Source organism: Monomorium pharaonis, chromosome 3 (assembly GCF_013373865.1).
Source record: "Monomorium pharaonis isolate MP-MQ-018 chromosome 3, ASM1337386v2, whole genome shotgun sequence".
NCBI classification, from domain to species: domain Eukaryota; kingdom Metazoa; phylum Arthropoda; class Insecta; order Hymenoptera; family Formicidae; genus Monomorium; species Monomorium pharaonis.
Genome location: NC_050469.1, coordinates 6,436,348 through 6,459,022, shown reverse-complemented (window position 1 = coordinate 6,459,022; position 22,675 = coordinate 6,436,348). Strand labels below are relative to the sequence as shown.

The 22,675-nt window shown below is 35.5% G+C and overlaps 1 protein-coding gene across 5 annotated transcripts in view; it reads left to right on the top strand.

Moving 5' to 3' along the window:
• LOC105836024 (sodium/potassium/calcium exchanger Nckx30C) overlaps window positions 1-22,675 on the top strand; it is a 68,743-nt gene that overhangs the window by 9,802 nt on the left and 36,266 nt on the right. Inside the window, exons 2-3 of one of the 5 annotated variants that reach the window (XM_036284488.1) lie at window positions 4,432-4,455; window positions 20,610-20,925. In XM_036284488.1, coding sequence (XP_036140381.1) covers window positions 4,432-4,455; window positions 20,610-20,925 — 340 coding nt within the window. Of the gene's footprint in view, window positions 1-4,431; window positions 4,456-20,606; window positions 20,926-22,675 lie in introns of all 5 variants that reach the window. The other 4 variants (XM_036284489.1, XM_036284487.1, XM_036284491.1 and 1 more) reach the window with 4 other exon arrangements.

The window sequence follows — 22,675 nt, the reverse complement described above, 5'->3', positions numbered from 1 at the left end:
GAGGGGAGTTTCTGAATCTAGAAAAAGAGTACGGATCTCAAAAGAGATGAGACAATCGACAATGGAAATTATTGGCGTGCAGATCATGAAGCGTTGTTCTGTTAAATTGTACGATACGATACGTACCGATGGATTGCCGGTAATTGTTACAACTTGGGTCGCTGGAACGCAATTCCACCACCGGCCACAAAGTGATGGTTCTACTTCCGAAGTGACACATATATGCGGTTTCCGCGAGGCACGACGATGTAGGTCGCAATATCACTTTCGCGCCTTCTTTTACTTTTAATCGGAGAGTAACTTTGCGCAATGCGCTTAATCGTAATCGATCTTTTAACGAGAGTCAGTATTTTAACAAGGCTAATCTCATTAAGAACTTATACGTTATTTTCGTGCAGGACACGCTCCTGTCGGGAACGCAACGCCGTAAATGTTGGAAAAGTGCATTTCCACCTTTACATTTCTCGCCTTGGCGTTTCAAATATTGTCGACATTATTATTATCTATTATATTTAATTTCTTAAAATAAAACCGACTATGAAAATTTAAGTAAATAATTAAAACAAATAATACGCATACATTTACAATATTTAATCGAATTATTTTTAGCGGCGATAAATATTTATATAGCACACTTTATCCGAGAGAGATGTTCTCTTTAGGAAATCCACTTTAGGTCGTCTTTAGGACGTCCCTTGGAGGTTTGTGCAATATGTTCACTTCCTTCACGAATTTACATTTTATTCATATGCTTTGAGTTGAATGTGGAAAAATGAAAATATATCTCTCCGTATTTTTTCTCGGCTTACACCAAACAAGCTTAAAGATGGCACATTAATCTTAGCATGCACTTTTTATGAATGTCGCACATGTTTAACTGTAAGAAGAATTCATACACCGACTAAATCCCTTTTTAATTTGACAAAAGGGATTATTCTTTTTATATACGTTTCACTTACTCGCTGGAATGTATTAATTATAATATAAAATGCTTCTTCAAAATTTATTACACCCAATTCAAGCAAAGGATATTTTAATCGAGGAACATGGTTAAGAAATTTTATTTTTCCCAGTTCTTCTATCTATTGTATATTCTTCGCATTTTTCACGCTGATGAGCATATCGATCTTACGGAGGTATTCCAATCCGGCCGTTCATTTTATACTCGAGATTATCCTCGAGATCGAAACGCTTAAAAAAATGCCGTGGATTAATCAGGCTGGAATTATTATTTTGAGACATTCACATTTTTGCACGCACAATAATATTTCTTTTCGATCGCCAACGTTGACAGTGAAAGCCAAACGATTATTTATTTGAATAAGTCCCGTTTACACAAAAGTATACGCGGGTACCGGCCATTTTCGATATTTATCCTTTCATTATGCTTCTTCACGCGCTCGCCTCTTTATTTACTCGCAATTTTTAGCGGCACATTATGCTGCAACTCGCCGTGACTTATCGCTACCAGAGTACTGCAATACGCTTTGATGTTTCTGCATTAAACTGTGTTAAACTAGTTTGTCCCCGGTCGAGTTATTTTAGATTACATCCTCGTAAAACGTCACTCTGCGCATTACCGCAACAATTGGTATCGTCACAACTTTGGTGTTTCCTAATTAAATATATTAGATCGTTCAATCTTGTCGCCGCTGGCAAATGGTAGAATGCTCGTTGGTGAATAGGCGCCGTTATAATACGTACCAAAGAGGACAAAATTTAATGCAGTTTGACTTCTCACAAAAGACAACAAACCGCTTATCGCTCTTTTCTCATTAGCATCTCGTTAATTACCAAAGCGTGCACTCATCTTTATGAATATTGGCTAAGTTCCATTGATATCATCTTTATTGTATTGCTTACGTCGCGGCGATTAGTAAATCATTTTCCACATATTTCGGCAATGTGCACTTGATAATCTTCGAAATAAATCTTGACAATAGTGATTCTCAATGGTCAAATATTTAAACTGTATAAAATTAATTTTCCTTATTACATAAAGTCAGATGTTGGCATTATTAATATTAGATACGTGTTAGAATGAAAGTATTTTAATAACTGAAAAGATAAAATCTATATTAATGAAAGGGCAAAACCTGTTTGTCAGAAATAATCATTTTATGCAATTTTAATAATCAAAAATTAATCATTTATTTATATGTTTTTCAATAATGAATATATATAGCGGGTTTGTACAACGTGGTTACTTTTATTTAAAATAAATGTCAATGTTGGAGTGTGAATTTGCTTGTAATTTGATGTCCGTTGCGTCGTTTAATTATTGAGTGATATCACTTTATTCTGATATTGTGACATTCCCTGTTTGCCACCTTTGTTTAAGGGAGTTCCGCTGCTAAATAAACAGATTTTCATGAAACTTTGTAGAGAAGTTCAAATTAGTGATATAAAGTGACTGTCAAAATTTCAGAAAGCTAAATTAGTTATTTAGATATTAAATATTTTAGTAACTTGGGCTCTTATGGGAATCGATGAATTTTCAGAATTTTTCAGTTTTTATTGTCATATTAAACGTAGAAGTAATGAACAGATCTTAGTGAAACTTTACAACGATACATCTTAGTTGTCCAGAAAACTGTTAATTTTCGAAATGATGCACTTGTTTGTTGAGTGAAATAATTAATAAGATAAAAAAAGTTTACAATAATCGAAGTACGGCACGTAAGTGTGATAAATGTGTGCTAGTGATATAATATGAATTTCAAATTGTTGTATTTAGTTATCTAAGGTATAATAGTGAAGAATGTTTAGTCTCAATTTAAAAAATAATTACTTTAGTAATGAAGATAGTACTTTATAGCTGAATTTTTTCTTATATTCACCATTATTAACTTTAGACCATATACAGCAAAAAAAAGAAGGGAACAAAATGGTCATTTGAATATTTTTCTTGAATTGTACCACTTGTTGTATCGGGCCTGAGCAGAGGAACTCCCTTAAACTTCTTTTTCAATGCCCTAAAGTGACAGTAACTTGTCTTGAAGCCATTATGCGTTCACGCCCGCGTGAAATTCATCTTCCAAGGCAAGTGCTTTAATTAAATGTCAATCCGATGTTTTTCGCATCATTTGACATCGGTCAACATCGCTTTGCGCCTTGGGTTTCAATTAAAGACACGTCTCTCAGGCCAAGCGCTTGTCGCTTTTGAAAAAAAACATGTGCTTTTTTTATATATCATATGCATGCATTACGCCGCTTTCCCACTCGCGATAAATGTTACTTTCGATTTTTTCGTTTATGCGAGAAACACCAAATCTCGAAACGAAAGTTATGGGTCTGCCTGTGACAGCATCGTGAATGCTTACGCGGACAAATATTTTTATGTAATGTGCAAACTGTGCAAGCATAGACATACACGTACACCCACGCAACGCTTTCACGAGTACGAGCAAATAAAACGAAGTCGTGCGAGTTAGGTGGTCGACTTATCAAAGGATCGACTTATCAAAGGCTGTGCATTGCAACTGCAATCATGATACCGCTGACTTTAGATTTCGTTGGCACTATTTATATTAATTGCTGTAATCGATTTCAGTGCTATTATAGATAAAAATGCGAAAAATGCTTGTACTTTAAAAAAAAAAATAAAGGAAGGAATATCATCAATACTATACCACTTTATTTTTGGATACTATTTCTTAAATAAAAGTTAAAAATAAAATTTTAAAAGCATAAACTAGAAAGTGTCTTCTATAATCTATCAGATAGTATTGCAGTTTTTATAATACTGTTTCATATTTTGTAATAATTTAAATTTTCCGAACATAACCAAAAGTGAATGTCTAAGAAATTGGATTCCAAAACTAGCACAGAAGGCTACATTTCCTTTTTTTCCTTTAACATGAGTTATTTGTACAAAATATTTACAAGTTAATATATATGAAAATTTCTAAAAATCTTTCGCGATTTAAAACATATGGTTGCAATAAGATCAAGATCGACCACTGCGCACCTGACAAATTTAAATGCTAGGAATAAGCTTCGTTTATTGTCATTACCATTTTATATTATTTGAAACATTAACAACAATATACATGACGTACGTATTTTATTAACACTTTGTGAAAAAAATCACGCATTATGTGAGCTTGCAACGTGCAGCTATATCACAAAGAAGAATGATACTCAGAAAAATATGTAATCGTGGTAGCCGAAGTCACGAAATCTCTCATTGCCGTAGAATTCATTATTCGCCTAATTTAAAACATTCGATATGTGCAAATCGTAATTGCAAAGTGACTGCTGGCTTCTACGACTTCACATATTTTTCTCGGTGCTGTCTGTGTGTGCCAATGTCGATGTTCAAGCTTTTCAAAGCACTGCATTACTGTTTGTTAATGTTATCACGAGTTAAGAAACATTACCTGATTGTGATTGTTATTGTGATTGTAACAGAATGTTTCTTGCTTGCAGCACCAGAGCGCCGCCCAGGCATTGGTGAGTCCGCATGTATCTTTTCCTCCTTCCATTGTCTCTGGTTTTTCACATGCATATTTTATGTACATCCACATTTTTATCACTATTACATTTTAAATTGTTAAAATCGCCAATAACTTTCCTCGTGTTTTGTCAAAATTGAGGCAAGTAATTGTGTTTGTAAATGTCCATTTTTATTATATAAGTACAAAGATATTAGGTGTAACAATGCTTATAAAACAAACTAAACTGAATAATAAATCCAGTACCATTTTATAACTTTTTTGCAATAGTTAACGAGTTATTAATTTATAAAGATATCCGAGTTCGCAGAATTATTCAATTCAGTTTAGTTCACTCCAAATGCCCATAAGCAGTGTCACGCCTAAGTAGGTCAGACACCCTGTATAACAAATGTGTTGGTTATTATTAATTAATTTACGAGAAATGTGTTGATTATTATTAATTAATTTACAGTTGAATGAACTTAACAAAATCAACGATATTTCCTTATGATAAATCATAATCAAAACTGCATTATGAAATGTGTAGAAAGTCACACTTATCTTCTTATTTTCGTGATACGTATCCTCTATATATTCGTTATATAGCTCTGCATACTTTATATATAATATTAAAATTTAAACAAAATGTTGCACAAATATATGTAAGTAATTAAATAATACAATGGTGTAACAATTGAAATGAATTTTATAGTTAATATTATCCTACGTTGTGAGACAATATAGGATAAAAAATATTAAATTATTTACATTTTACAATTAATATTATACAATTATATCATAAAAAGAATTACGCTCTCGGATGAAGCAAGGTAAGCTGGAGTTAAAAACTAAACCTTTAAACTTTGCGGAAGCGCAACGATTTTTACGCGATGCTCGTATACCAACTTTTAATAAATTCTATCAAGATCGAGCTTTCTAAACTCGTTTTAGTCTCGCTCATCGAAAACATCCTAAACATCTGAAATCTAATTTATATTAATAACTTCCGCGATTCCGTGGTTTATTTTATAACATACAACAAACCTCTGTTACAATCCATCGCCAAGTTTTAAATTTCCTGTTCATAATAAAATTATTACTTACATTTAGCTACTCATTGAAGCAAAGACACGCGACACTTCTTTTCTTTCTCATCTTTCTACTAAATTCTCGGCAGGTATGACGAACAAGAGTAGCAAAATTGGTTGTAAAATTTATGAAGTTTAATTGAGACGAAGTTACATATGTAATTGCATTTATACGTACGATCACGTGCCTGTGCTTAATCAATACAATGTTCAACTTACTGAATTACATCGAGCCGGAGATCGCGGTAGTGCACAAAAATAAACTCATCACTGTGTTTCAATGAACAATCAGCGAGATTGTTTCGCGTGATCGATGAAAGCTCGCGCCGGTCGATCCGATACGAGGTAGAGGCGGAACGACGGTTGGATGCACATGAATATCAATTTATCTACAGCTTCGTTGACCTCGTCTCGCTTTGATAAATCCTCGACGATGTCGGTGCCGATGTTCCGAAGTGTCTCCGAGACGCGAGACGAATGCACCGACCACAAGCGACGCTTATCACGGCGGACATCACGACGTTAGATGATTCGTTGCGCAGCCTAGGATGCAACAGCTCTTCGTTGCACACCGTAGTACGAAATAATTTACTCCTGATGGATGGCGCGGAAAATCCAATCGCTCGGATAATTGAATTGTCGGGCCGATAGGAGAGAAACTCCTGCAACCTTTCGCAAGATCGAGCTTTACTCTCTTTTTTTTTTTTTTGTTGTTGTTGTTGATGTTGATGCGCGCATCATCGTCCGAACGGCTTCGGCCAGCCGTTCCTTAAAACGAGGCTTCCACATGATAATTTCCACATGATAAATCTCGGCACATACCAGACAGACGTCACCGGAGACGGCGAGGTTGTTTTGCCTTGAACTTTTCCTCCTTTAAATCTTATTAGGCCAATGTGCCCGAGTTCTCAGAATGAGATCACACGTTATTAATGGAAGCTCGTTTAACGATTAAATGTTTGTCAGACTAGCTACTTTAGAGAGAAAGTTAGATTTGAGAATGGTAACCGGTGTCCACTTACAGAAGACAAACTGTTATGTGCAACTATTTGAAAGAAATCTTGCTATGTTTTACATTGATGAAGCAATCTCATTTACCGGACTTAAATCTCTGATAAGAACGTCGTATGAAATAACGTGACTGCAACGTAATATAAAAGTTTGCGGTATTAAAGAAATTTTGAGCAATAACGTGAGACGCGGAGGATAGAATTTGTCGAAGATTTTGTCATTTATTGTCCATTATCCGGAATTCTGTTCAGGAAAGCGCGTGCGAAACGATTTTGTATCGACAACACAAACTAGGTCAAAAGTATTGTAAAAGTTGTATAATTGCGATCCTATCGGCCTTGAGATAACCAATTCGAAGTGAGAGACTTGGGCAAAAACTCTCTAGCTAGTTTTACGCGCTAGAGCAGCCATAGAATTGCCGTAAACTTCTTCTAATCTGAGGCTTTCAAGTGGCTCTTTCCAATAGAATCCGCTAGTTACTTCGGTGTTACATGTTTCACCACAGCTATTAATTTTACACGACCAAATGTTTTATCGTAATCGAACGTGTTGAAAAACGTTGCCATACTAACACTTGCATTCCTGTAATAACAGCTGATATGTGCAGCATGACAGTTTAAATGCAACTCTCTATCTGTCTTTCCGTATCTTTCCATATCAAGGACACATCTATAAACGCATCTTATGACACACAATTGGTATGTTTTATAGCTCATTACTTCTTGAAAGACGAGTGCAGTTAAATCAAATTTTATTGCCATTGCTTTTTTATGATTATTTTTTTCGTACTACATTGAGAAAACAAATTGCTAAATTTTATTAATGTGGTTAAATTTTTTTAATTTAATTCCTTTACTTTAATTAAATATATAAATACTAGAATTCAAGTATTTTATGTACTAAAATTAAATGCATAATTATTTTAACTGAAGTAATTTAATCAAATTAAACAGTTTAATTAAATTACCTTTTTTCAGTGTACTTATTCATGTCATAAGAAACTATTACGGCAATAGTGTATTTTTTCAAAATGTCAGCTAAAATGTTTAAGTGTTTGGTGGGAATAATAGCATGTAATTTTACTTGTTATTTAAAAAGGGGGTAAATTGTCATCTCCTGTAGAAACACGTATTCTCAAGTTTGTTGTAACACCTATTATAACTAGTTATCGTGATTAAAATATGGATCTTTATGCATAAAAAGCTTATGGAACTTCATTATTTACGTATAACATTGTTTCAGAGTTAAATATTAAATATCTAAATACATTCTCGCATAACTTATCGTTAACTAATGTTAAATTATCTGAAAAACGACTGATAATAAGATTCATGCATAATATTAATATTTTAATTAGAGACAGATATGGATATCACATTAAATTAGAAATCAGTAAATTTTTTATTTCATATTCTATACTTTTTCTGCATATTCCAATATCTATCGGATTCAATAAATATACTTTTTACGTTGCACATCAAACAATACCCGTCAAAATTATTGCAATATTGTTTTCTACATCCAACAGATTGTTATTTAAATATTTAAAAAACATCTTGTAGACACACGTGTGAAAGAGATGTCTCATGTCCATTTCTATCAATTTGTTTAATTTTATCTTTTATTCTAAAATAAAGTATCTTTGCTTACAAAGCACATACATTATATGAAATAATCTCAAAAAATTATAATTCAATATTCACTTGTCAGTTTTACTTTTTATTCTCTCTTCAATAAGAGCTAAAATTATTTAAATAATTTGTTTGTGAAACCAAAACCGTCTTTGAAATTCTACGTTATCATATTCGTTTAATAAGTCAGAACGCAGACGAACTGTATATCGTTTGCGAATTATCACTATTTTTTTATCGAATTCTTCTCATCTTTGTCATAAAGAAATCGATTTTCACGTAATTTCAATTCTATTAATATACAAATTCTTTGCAACAAAACATTAATATTAAAATTTTTGATAATTAACTCAATGCATCTTCCGTGTGCTTTTTATTTTCTAACCACATGTATCTATCAGATAAGTGCCGTGTAATTTACCTTATAGTACAAATTATTTACCACTCTCTAAATTGCTATCAGATCTATTATCACTGATTTGCAAAGGTATACTTATAGCTGTGATAATTAGTGAGTATATTCACTGCTTTTTAAGTGGTTTTTATTTCAGAATTAATATATAATCACTGAAAGATCAGTGTATTTATTTTACTAATAAGTATACCACTGAAAATCAGTGTATTTTCACTGATCTCACTTATTTTTCATTGATTGTAATTTATAGAGTAGGGAGATAAATTTTACCGACAACCTGAACAGCGCCAGTAAGATTTTTAATCATTAGATAAATTATCTCATAGATAGTGTACTTGAAGATGGAACAATCGGTCCTTGGCGCGAGACACTATCATGTCTCTTGATTACGAAATTGAACTTTTTAAAAAAAATTTTTTTTTTTTATTCATTTTTTGTCTAGAAATATTGAACGGCAGCATTATTGAAAATTTCGCATGATCGCAATCACGCGAATATCGTAATTTGTTCGATCATAAAGCAATAATATCATTCACTATTCTAAACGTTGAATTTTATGCCCTCAATTCATTTAATTGATTTAAAATTTAAAAGACCTTTTTATAAGTTTTGATTGCACATACAAATTACATTATTGTACTCTATGCTGTCATACGCACAGTTTACTTTTTTGTAGGCTCGTCTAATATCAATTTTAACGTCATTCATATTAATTTGAATTAAATCGCTAACAGTAATCTATCGCGCATGGTAATTATATTTACTTTTATAAATGTTTATCGAGTACTATTGTACTATTATACGGTTATACATGTATAATCATATTGGACAAGCATAATGAGAACAGGATTGCTGATTCGCGGGAAACATTCTTGATCAAATAAAAGGTAGTTTCGCTCGTTCACATTGAACATACAAATGAATACTTCAGCTTTGCTATCTAAGCAAACTCCAAATTCAGGGGGTAACGTAAAGCTTAATATGTAAGTAGCCTCATTATTCAGTCATGTACAGTTTTATTAATTATTTAGCTTCTGACACGCAGATTTCTCTTTTTCCATTTTTCTTTCATTTTTTTTTTTTTTTTACTTACCCTTGCTTTGCTAAATATCATTATTTTAGCTCATTTTTCGCAATGATAGCTACTTTTTATCCTTACTATGTGAAGCACACATAAGTAGGTTAATAATAAAACTGGACTCAACGACTCGTACACCTGTGTATCTGGAACTATGTGCAACGGCAGAAATAGAATTTATTGTCACGTTTATAACTTTGCTTTTAGGGGTATTGTCGCCATTGACATTCTAGATTCAAACGATGCTTGAAGTATAGTATGACGCGGAATAGAATTTTAAACTACAATTGCGTGGTATAAGATATTGACTATAATGTCAGACACGTGTAATATATAGTGACACTTACATATTTTTGTCGCTTATTAATGTGTATAAAGTATGTAAAAAGAAAATATTTTTAATACAACTTTAGTTTCAATCATATTTCTACAAAATATCTCTTTTACTTATTTCTAATCATCGATTATCATATTAAATTAGTACAAGGCAATTTGATTATTGCATGCACGAGTATGGCATTATCCTTCGTATGTTTACCGAAGATTGTAGTCACCGTTATAAATATAGTTAAATAGCTTACTTGTACATGAACTACCAAATATATGTTATATGTGTACACGCAAACTCCGGGCGCTTTAATATTGACTATTGGTTCAAAGTGAATTTTCCAATTCAACATCCAGTCATGTTAGTCTCTCGCTACATCATAAAAAGAACATTATATAACTTTTCAGTAGATTTTACCGTCATAATAATAAGATTACACAATTAATAATTATTTCGTCCATCATATAAAGTACAAAACACGTTGTTAAAAGGTGTCATAAAAACAGATTTAGTTAAATATATTTTAATCGCGACTGACTTTGTTCGGTAATTAATCGTGCGTACTGCTTTAAATTTTATGATAACTGTTAGCGACTAAGCCGGATTACATTTATTTATTCATACTTTCTTTATAATACACAATAATATGTGTCAATGCATTATCTCTCTCTTTAATAGAGAATTAAAGAGATTATACTTGGGCTTGTGATATATTATATTGACATCTGTCTTTTTTATACACACACAATAAACTTGTTTTTTTCTTAAATTGATTTAATTTTCAAGATTTAATTTTAACAAACAAAAATTATATTTATTTTGTTATCGGGCTTATAACAATCTTATACAAAATAAATTATAACAATCTTATACAAAACAATCTATTACAAAATAAAAACATATACATAAGATGTATATATAAAGTGTGATTTTATTACAAGATAAGAACATGAGATGCATATATACCAGTATTACATTGCATTAATTTAAAATAAAAAATATGACATATTGTTTAATCTATTTATCTGTCTAATAGTACTTTGCTCTATTTTTAAATGGACTCTTTACAATAATTTTACATTTTATTATCTGTAAAATAAATTATTCTAAGTATAGTGAATGGAGGGGTAAAAATTACATTTCTCAAACACATGGAGAAAAGTCTTACAACAAAAGTATTTCTGTCTGTAATAATAAATCTCGATTTAAAATCATCTTGTATATTTTTAGAATCGTAGAGAACTATGAAAACGTTGCGCATTCGTAAATTATATTTATTACTCACTTATGTTGGTTTCAAAAACATTTCGTTGCGGTAAATTATGTTACAAAAATAATGTTTAATTTCTTTATTTTTTTAAAGCATTATCCATTTAATTCTTATAAACGTTTCTATATAAATCGTACACAATTTTCTCTTAAAAATTATCCTTAAAATCGTGGTAATTGTGAAACAACGTGAACCTCGAAGAATTTTACTGTACTTTTAATAAAGTTTACTAAAATTCTAATAAAACTTGGCAAAATTTTAGTAAATTTTGTTAGAAGTATAATAAAATTTCTCTCCGTGTATAAGAACTAGATATAAATGCGAAATAATCATTATTGTATGTAATTACAGTACTAATCTTATCGTCTATAATAAAAAAAATAATATTTCCATTCTATAAGCTATCAGATATCTCTAATTTGTTGACCAAATTAAATCGCAGCATTGGCCAACCAACGGGAATGAATCCAATTTCAGTTAGAAGAAACTCCGAGAGGTATCATGTTAGAAGAGAGAAAGCTGTGACATTTCCCAGAATAAATACACTGGATACAAACAAATTGCCCTCGACATCGTACATTTTTTCACGTGCACTGGTTCCTTTCCATTTGGGAAAACGGGTATTTTCCAGATATATTATCTTTACGAGTGAGTGTTGTATATATTTGCGATCTTTCAAACTCCTCTTTTACGAGCGCCCTTAATAAACTTATGACCCGCGCACGCTTTTATCGCCGACTTCACGTTAATGTGGATATCCCGGGACAGCAAGTGGAGCATAAAATTTCCGCAATCACCATCGTTACCATCGTTCCAATATTGAATTATATACAAAGAATAAATAGTATATATATAATATGAATACAATTATAGACAATTTATAGACATAATTTACATAATTTTATTTATAATTTAATAATTATAACAAAAATATTATTTTTGCTTTAAAATCTATATGAAAATGACAGAAATCCAAGATTATTTTATTAAAAATAAATATTCAACAGTTCTCATTATTTGTTGAGATTATGTAGAGCATATATATCTATTATATGTAGATTGAACGTTATATTTTAATATTTATATTATGTAGATCGATTCTCTCGCAATGTAGCGCATGGTGCTACATTATAACGTTATCTTCTCTTTCCTTAGAATAGTATGATCTCCGTCGATTGCTAATGTATAGGTGTTTTCGAGCGTAACTACTGTACTCACCGATAACAGGCCATTAATTACCACATCGGAAAACAGATAATCGCATGGGAGAGCATCATCCTACGATATTGCGCACCGATTTTATCGTGCTTTTTCTTGCGTTATTGAAAATACAGTTACTTTGTTTACGTAATTATATATCTTTCTTCGTATTGTCAATTTGAGTAAAGCTTGATCGCATGAACTTAAGTGTGCATCAATTTTATGCCAACAATTTTATACAAATTTATTCGTGTGTCGCATTAACTGGTAACTTTCATGTACTTTATATACATTGTAGACGTTTTGTAAAGCTCTCCTTGCACTTATCGAACAGAATAATAATCATCTCGACTTTGCTCTATCTGGCACCGCTATGTTCGACCTATTTCTTTTATTTTAGACTCACTTTTATGAAGTACAAGTAGTGGGTACTTTTAAGAGCCAGACTACCTAACTATCGAATGCAAACTTGATCGCGTCGCTGGCACGAAAATACTTGGAAAAGTCGTAAAACGATATATCTAACGCGGGCGGAGTAAATACGAGGCTTAATCTCTAAAAAGTATACACTGAAAAATAATTTACTAAATTAAAATAAATATTTTTTTAAATAGTACTATACAGAAGTTTTGTAAAAAATAAATAATATTTATTTCAAATAAGATAATATTTTTTATAATTTAGAAAATGTATAATACATTTTCTACAAATTAGTGTACTGTTACTAGAACGCCAACGCAAAATAAATTTTGTTTAAAAACGGACGATGATACATGTGACACTCGATAACACGTTAACACGGAACTTTACCGAAACGATAATAATAATAAAAGCGCCGATAAGACGAAGCATCCTAGAAAATAAGAAAGAAGGATCTTCCTACGTAATTCTAATTAAAATATTGCGGTTGCTTGAGTATATCGCTCATTAATGCAGACTATGCAGAGAAGCAGACGTACGTTATATAATTGAGTAAAATAATTGAAATATTGAGAAGATATAGCGCTCGTACGTTAACGGTTTAGTTCTGCATTTGACATGCGGCTGTGTAACGAAGACTTGTAACTTGACGTAAAGTGGTTTCATAACGATATTTATTGTTTCTGAAATACAAACTGTAACTTTATTCAGTTTTTGACAAGCGTAAACAAAGCAAATGACAATTATATAATAAGATTATATTGTATATATAATCGCATAAATTAAATTAATTATTACAATTATTACTATTTGTGTTAACTATAATTAATTACATATTATATTGTGACACGAGGCTTTTGCTGTAATAAATTGTTGTTTACAATATATGTATAATATATGTATAATGTATTATTTATAATATATGTATATATATATATATATGTATATAATTATACGTATTGAAGGATTCTGTTCCTTACAGAATTTTATTATTACGACAAAACTTTGCACATTACATTTTGAAAAGGCTAGAACTTCAACTTTTATAATTGGCTCTTAGTTTGTAAAAAATCCCTAACCTAATATTATAATAAATATATCAACAATCAGATAATTGCAAAAAAGTTTTAAATTTGTTATACGTATTTTCTTAATATTTGTTATATAATTACTATAATTTACGTTTTTTTTTTAATAATGACGATTTAAGATGAAAAATTCTTTATTAAATGAATAATAAATGTGCGAAAAGCAAGAAATACGCTTACAAAAGATTACAATTTTTGTTTAAAGCGAATTTTGTTGTTGTAGGAAATATTAAGACTTAATAATCAAACTAAGTCACGAAAAGCTGCATAATCCCACGATACTACTTTAAGAGGCATTTCGATAAGTTCTCTCCAATATATCGGCGAAAGAAAGCGCTGAATTATGAAATCTCGATCGTTTACACGAGATAGGCACATACGCAAACACACACGTGTGATAGTTAAGCTAACTCGTATAAATTTGCTGCGAGTTCGCGTAAGCTGCTTACTCATCCATGTGCACGTAACTTAATACGCGAGCGCCAAGCGTACTGTTGCAGCCGACAACCTGTCGTGTAGCAATCTCCTCTTCACCGTCAATGATAATAATTCAATTAGACGGCAGCAGTCGCACGATTTTCCGTACGACTGTCTTTATCGATATTTACACCGTGATGCTTTGAAGCAATTTTGTCTCCCAATATAACGCAGACGGAACCAGTAATAAATTAATGCGCTTACATTTAATGTACGTCGCGATTGAATGATGACATTACGCAATTTCCGTGACGAAGGAACGGGCGTGTATCTCAAAATCGGCGAGACCCTGTAATTTTGTGACATTGCACGAGGAGGAGGGTATTGTGTTTCGGGCTATTTATTATTTTTCTGTATTATCGAGCCGAGAATCATCTGGTTCCGTGACGGAGCTCCATTCGTGCAATTCGCTTATTCGAAAGTTACGTTCAGGGACGAAATGCCCTTTCTCCTCCTCTTTCCTCGTCCTCTCCGCACCCTTAATTTTCCGTCGCATCGATTTCTCGTGTGTGAATCAATATCCAGGGCACGAAAGGACTCGACGAAGGGAGAGAAAGAGAGAGAGAGAGAGAGAAAGAGTGGGAATCCCCACATCCCTCATCCTTGGAAAAATGCAGCGATAACTTCCGGAAAATTATCGCTGTGAAAAGTCCGTCGATTTTAGTCCGACTCGATGTTACTTCGAACGCAAAGTGCCATCGATCGTCACGACGGATGGATTTCCATTTGTTAAACCGATTGCGTGTCTCTCATAAATTCACACTTCGAGTTAAGTGACATTCGCACGGGTTTTACATTTGTCAGGTTTCGCGATCGCGTTAGTCAGGGCTTACAATTTGCTCAACGTTGAATGATCGCTTCGACATTAACGGGTCTCGTCCATCGGTCAGTCTTTCGCCCCGAACGTATTACTCGTTACGTATTTTCTTGCTGGATATTTAATCTTTGTTTATATGTATAGCATTAAGATATTTTCTAAAAAATTTACTAAATTGATTTAAAGTAAAAAATCTGCACTCAAACATGTATAGTAAACATGGTAAGTCTCATCGACAAAACAAGTAAACGAAAATCTTATTCAACAGCGGATAACTAATCGTGTACGAACGACCGAAAATTGTGCCAGGCTAACGTTGAGGCGCACAAATTTTTCCACCGACGAGATAAGTGCACAAAATATAAAGAGACTTTTGTATATGAATGCAGATATCGGCGTGTAAGATAGGAGCCGTGCCAATTTTCAATGGTGATCCCCGAAGACCTTTGTGCGCATTCTCACCGTTCGACTCGATATTACCGTAGAAGTCTGCCGGCCTACTCGACGCTATAAAATATTGAGGAACGAGCGCAAATACCACCGGAAGAACAGTCAGCGGAAATTCAAGGGCGAAGTCTTCCCCTTCGCCCGATATCTCGGGGAAACTCGCTTGCGTCTCTTCGCGACTTAGTTTATTACGTTTGAGCGCTGCGAAGAAACGACACGTAGAACGATTTCGATACGCGCACACACATACACACACACACACACACACGCGCGCAGATGGAAAGGGGACCGAGTTTACCGGTGTAACGCAAGTCACACGAGAATTGATGAAAAATGTAAGCGAATCGACAAGACGCTAGGTGAAAAGTTTTCGGAAATCGAAGGATCTTTTCTCCGACCTGATGAAATACTCGATAAGTCGACTTAAGTTTCCTTTGAGTGTAGGAAGGGAAGAAGTTACGGGATCAGCGTAGACGGCACGGCCTTCCCGTGGCAACCGTTCGTGACGTCAATCAAGTACCTTGAATTTTGAAACAGAGCTTTCGCCTCGCGTTTTACATGACAATTATTAGACATTAATACGAAACGGTTCTAACATACGAAAGTATTTTTTTTTTTTTTTCGAAACTCGAATATTTTTTAAATTCTCATGTAACTTTCACGTATCACATGGAGAATCTTTTCTATCGTTCGGAAATCGATCAATCTCGCTTTATTTTCTGTAGACTCATGGCATTACAAATACAGGACAACATGGACACTTTAGTACGAAAAAAATCGCAATGTTCTAATTAAGGAAGATACGGAGAAAAGTTGTTCGCGTGCTTCGTCCCGCGAGACTATTAAATAATTCGTCTGATAACAGCTTGCCACAACCGCACGAAAGCTTCAGCTTATTAATTTCTCCTCCTGCGAGAATGATAATTCACGTTACACGGTAGCGTCGTAGATGATATCTCAGGCCGAAGAAATAAAAATCAAACGGCTAATGAGTAAAGTTGGCAATTAGCAGAATGATAATCAGTACCTAGTAATGTTACGTGCTAATGAGTTGCAAACTATTCGATGTATACTCGACCGATCAGTAACTATTTAAGCATCACAATGCATGCCGTCTATATACGCAGAGCTACCAGCAAAATATATATTTATCTACTAATAATATATTGCAAATATAACGCGTACCCTAGGAAAATTATAAATTATATTATTGCGTGTGGAAAACGTTTTATTATTATATAATATAATTTTATTGCAAGATGCATATTTATTCGAGTGTATAAATGACATTTATAATTAGAACAGATAATTAGCGGGCAAACTGTGATTTGTATCGCTAACAAATGGACCGAAAATGTTCAATAGCTAGAAAGTGTCACTATAGCTCATCGTAATTGTTGTAATTATAGTAATTATAGAGCAATAGCGCGCTATTAATTAAAATAATACTCGCATATATTAATGACACATTTTTCCCAACCGAAGAAGCCCCTCAGATATCTTACACACATGAAGCCGTTTAAAACCGTTTTACGTAATTACTCTCTATATAATTATCTCTCCCGGTAAATCGTTATCGTTAGAACTCGCAAAGCGCTGTCAATTTCTAAAGCTGACTCAGAGAGCCGGATAAAATTTAATAATCTCAGATTTAATAATAGATACACGCCGCATAATTGTGATCTCCTTTAAATATTTCAGGCGCTAATTTCCCTTTCCTCGTTTCTCCACCTCGAAAGTTGCCGCAGAGCCGCGGCGCGCGACAATTCCGCCATAATTTCTGACGGCTACACGCCGTCTCGAAATTCAAATCGGGCACTGCAGGCGCCTCTGGTAATTAGAAAGTTCATTACCCCGACAACAGACTGACAACGGCAGAAACCCGTATCTCCGCCGTCGCAGCTTCTCCACGACGAGTGAGGTCTGCGAGATCTCTCTCTTTCTCTTTCTCTCTCTTTCTCTCTTCTCTCTGCTTTACTCTCTTTAGAGCTCACGTCTATCTGCATTCACATCATCGGCAGGTATCCGCCATTGATGGCAAAGCCCACACGCATCGCCCGCTAGAAAAGCTACGTCCTACGCCCCGCGAGACTCACTCGCAGATAACAATGTCAATTGTTAACTTAAGCTACAAAGCGTACACAATAAGCAAAGCGGTCGCAAATACTTCATCCGCGCAAAAGGCTTTTTTTTATTAACGCAACGCGTTCTTGTCTCGTCACGTCAGTTTTTATCATCTCGTCACGTTACAGGCGAATCTCTCTCTCTCTCCTCTCTCTCTCTCTCTCTCTCTCTCTCTCTCTCTCTGAACCGTTTTAGATTTAACGTCGGGACAATCTCTCGAACAGGGTTATCACGTTTCAGATTATAGCAAGGCCGTCCGATTCGATTACGCATTATGAGATTTCGCGAAGCCGCGCGTCAAAATCACACAATATATTCTGGGCACAGGACATGTCTGTAATATCGTTATCGATTAATATAATTTTCATGTAACATCTTCGTATAGGATCCTACAAGCTATATCAGGATTATTTGATGAAATTACGACAGGGTTGAAACTCTTTTCCTCAGAACATAGCCGACATATAATTCCGCCTCCGATATTGCGCATATGCGAATGCGATTCCTGCCGTAAAAAAATTTATTTCAATTAAAAAAGTCAAGGACTCAACGCGTTGCAGTAAGACAAAACTCTATTTAAAATTGAATTGGGAGAGCAGCGCGAAATCTCTTGCGAAAATATTATACTTCCCGCCGAACCGTATACGTTCGCGCGTCGTAACTCGTTTCGTATGTTACAATAGTTAACGTATCGCGCTGTCGGTGGCAGCGAGCTTATTTCGTAAAACGTTTACAAGTTGCGACATGCAACGACCGCGACTGGCACAATGTCATTCCGAGTAATATCATTATTTTGCTGGAAGTTATTACGGGACACGATTCGCTAATGCACGTCGAACATCATTCCTCCAGATTTATTTTACCGTCGTCGTCGTCGTTGTCGTCGTCGTCGTTCCGCTAGGAATTCCGTCGGAAAAGTTGGTACTGCACCTGAGGGAGAAGAAATAATTGGAAAACATTGTGGCACACCTCGAACGAAGCCGACGGACGATGACACACGCGGTCCAACCTCGTCATTATTTTATACGTTCGACTACACGCGTTGTCGATACCATTCTAATATGCGGCTCGCGTGAAGTAATATCCGTTGGAAATGACGTGCTCGTGCCCGCGCAAGCCCCTTCACCGGGACGAGAAAGAAGATATCAATTTATATTCTATTTTTTATTCGCCCGCGAAAGAGATATTACGACTAATATCATTACTGATAACAAACGCCTGCGATAAAGCAATGTTATACAATCCAAATATTCTGAGTAATCTGAAATTAATTCGTTCACATTTTTCCAGCGGCTTATGAATTAACGTTCTACGCTCAGATACGAATGGAAACCTGGTCTAATTGCAACGCGAAATAACCGAGTCGCTTTATTCATGAATAAGTAAACTGAAGAGGTGTAATGTGCCACTTGGCCTAAGTACACAACCGCGTGACGCTTAAATATTGCGGTGGCATTTGTTACCACGGGGACCGAAAATGTTAATTACGCTCTGGCCACGATACTGTTCCCGTGGTTACTAAGCTATGAGTCTTCATCTCAATCTTCTCCGTTTTTCAGTGCGCACGCGAACAAAGGATAGGTAAAATGAAGTTTTGCTTACAAGATAGCAAGTAAAAAACATAGTATTTTTTCCATTTTTGAGCTGCTGAATCTGACCTACAAAAAATTGTAATTTTTCAGAAAAATATATACGCTCTAAACATCTAGCGTATCGTAAATTATTATTGCTGAACTTCATAAATACATTAATTCGTGTAATTTTTCTGCTGACAAAAGTATGATAATGCTCTTATCTCTAATAGTTTATGTTCTACTTGATAAAAGAGCCATAAAATTGTTACTATCTAAAAACAGAGATATTATTGATGGGGGCTATTTTAAACCTTGACTTCAGCACTCGAGAGTATTGTCGTTCATTACGTCTTTCAAGAACCTTCTCCCAAAATATTTTAAATTCTATTCTAATATTTTACTACTAAAAATTATAAGAGCCGCGTAAAAAATAGTTTTAAGCATCAAGATTTGCTTTGGCCGAATATATCCTTCTTTACTTATTAATTTGCACTGTTGTTCACATATCAGTCGATTTTTACTCAATACCGTTTATTTTATTCTCTTAATTTTCATTAACATATTCTTCCACAATAATGTTTTTTTATATATTTATTATAATAATCTTACATGCTAACTTTAATATCATCCCGACAAGAAAAAATTATCAAAAATTAGTCCATTTTATCCATCGTCCTTTATGTTCCAAAGAAAACTAAGGTCATAAGGATCCTGAATCAGAAGCAGATTAACAACTTAATTGTGATCGCGTGGACGTCACAAATTAACTGTAACTACATTAGTCAATACAAAAAAAAAGATCTCAATAAAAGAAGTTTACCACAATGGAGGGCGTGATTTAAAAGAATATTCAAAGCGAAATTTATTCAGAACGTTTTTCACGACTTTCTTTATTTTTTACATTTTCCTTCTAAACAAGGCAACAAAAATTATGAAACAATGTCACGTAACGTCCGCGAATGTCATCTCCCTCGCCATGGAGAGGACCGAAAACAACCCACTGCTGCATGGACATCCCTTTAAAAAAAAAAAAAAAAAAAAAAAAACAACATTTCCGTCCTATCTGTGTCGAACAATCCCGCTCTTCCCCGGACTACTCCCCTGCAGTGTTAGTAGTCATCTCGCAAAATACACGCCTCGAGCGCGACGGCGATCGTGAGATTCTCGACTGAACGCCGAAATGGCGTTGTATGTTCCAGCAGCATCCGAACGCGATCAACAATAGCGAGACGAGCGTGGGCGGTACGTCGGGTGCGTGCGGAAGCATCCCGGCGCCCGGGGAGGCCGGATGCAGCAGCAGGGTTGGCAGCAACAGCGGCGGCGGCGGCGGCGGCGGCGTCGGCGGCAGCGGCGGCGGCGGCGGCACAGGCTCCGGAGGACAAGGGTGCGAGCAAGCTCACGGGGGTCCGTCGTCCTCTCATCACCACTCGCGAGAGAGCCACGCCAAGTTCCGGCACGGCCTGCTGCAGCTCATGATCCACACGATCGATCCGCTCCACGACGGTCAGTCCCGCGCCGGTATACCAACTCCACACTCTATCACTTTCGCTTGCGGCTTGCGCGCTTTTCTGTTAAGCACGATACTCGTTTTCTCTGGTGCCTGCTCTCTGTTGCCTATACGTTCTATATCGCTCGTCGTCCGATTGTGTGCTTGCGCAGCGTGCAAGCACACATCCGGCGTGCGCGCCCGTCGCTCCGTTCCGCTCGCGCGCGCGGGTCCGGATATTCGCGGTATTCAAGTCGGGTGGCTCCCTCGACGCAAAACGGATGTCGCGATCTCGCTGTAATATCACAAAAGTCTGGCCCGCTCGGTTAAACTGAATACGAAGGACGCTGCTCCTGATGGCACTCGCGAGATAGATTCATGCATTTTTCATGGGCCCGCGGTATTTCGGAAACATGTGGATTCGCCGTATCGGGGAAGGTACACGCGCGCGTACGCGTATTTCTCCTGGTTTTCAATAGCCGTTTCATTTCCCATTCGGAGCAATGAGCGATATTGGATTTTCCGCTTGCCAAAATAAATGAACGGCGCCGTTAAGACGAATGAGGCCGGTTGTTGAAAAAGAGAAAACTGAAGCGAGCCTGAAGCGGTTGCAACGCGAGCAAATCCTCGGCGGTAACGAGGAATTCCCACGCGGAATTTCAAAACGAATATTAACAAGTGCTTGATCGAGGCCAATTAAGAATCTCCCGGCGACGGAGCGACGGCGAAACGCAGCCCGACGAAACTTTTCGCCAAGCAACACAATTTCCCTGCGACTTAACGAGCTTTTCGATCATTACTACAATCATTAATTAGCGTAGAATAACAGTCATTGTTGCTTGTGTGATGTAACGCTACGGCATGAAATTTCAAACGATCGATCTGTTTTACCGCAACATAATCGCTCGTCGGAAAATATAGTCGCATAATTGTGATGCTGTTCAATAGGCTTTTATTTGTTGCATGTTTGTAGCAATTGGTAGACGCGCTTTTGTAACGGCAACGCCCGCGGGCAGGCAAGTTGAACCGACCGGGCTTTCGGAAACTCGTTCCGACGACGTATATCTGAGACAAGTCGCAGAATTCCCGACAGCTCGACGGATAAAGTATTTTTAAATGTAGAACTATGCGCGCGGGCGTTTTAATAAAAAAACCCCGCGGCTTTGCGTACCAGACAGATGGATAATATATATATATATATACATACATATATATACAGCGTTTCAAGGCTTTAATCTCTTCGGAAATTCTATCGCGCGGAATAAAATTTCACTCTCGCAACTTAAACGCCGTAAATTTCAAATGGTAAAAGACAACTCGGCCAATAAATTCGCAATTCTTCTAGTATATATGTTAAACAAGCGGACAATTCTTAACAAATTGTGTTTAAATGAGATGGTAACACTTAAAGTTTATTATTATCGAGACCTGCGATTTTTTTGCCTGTGTCGAATGATCGTGTAGTATAAAGAGCTTATAATTTTTGCACAATTCTTTTGCGCTAGCGCGGAAACCACCGAAAAGCACCGTCCTCCCAGTCCATAGGAATTTGTCAATTAATTTTTATATTGTGAAAGACGATATCCCAAACTTGGCTTGACGTTTAAAACAGAAAGAATCACGCGGAAGCGCATTACTTGGAGAGCTTCTTTGCAGATTCGTTCTAGCCACTTTATTGCCGGAGAACGAAACTTAGGTAGCATCGTTCGTTCGTTGATGTCGCAACGACGTCTGAAATGTGCGTGAAACAAGGACGGTGCCCACATTTTCAGAATACGCATG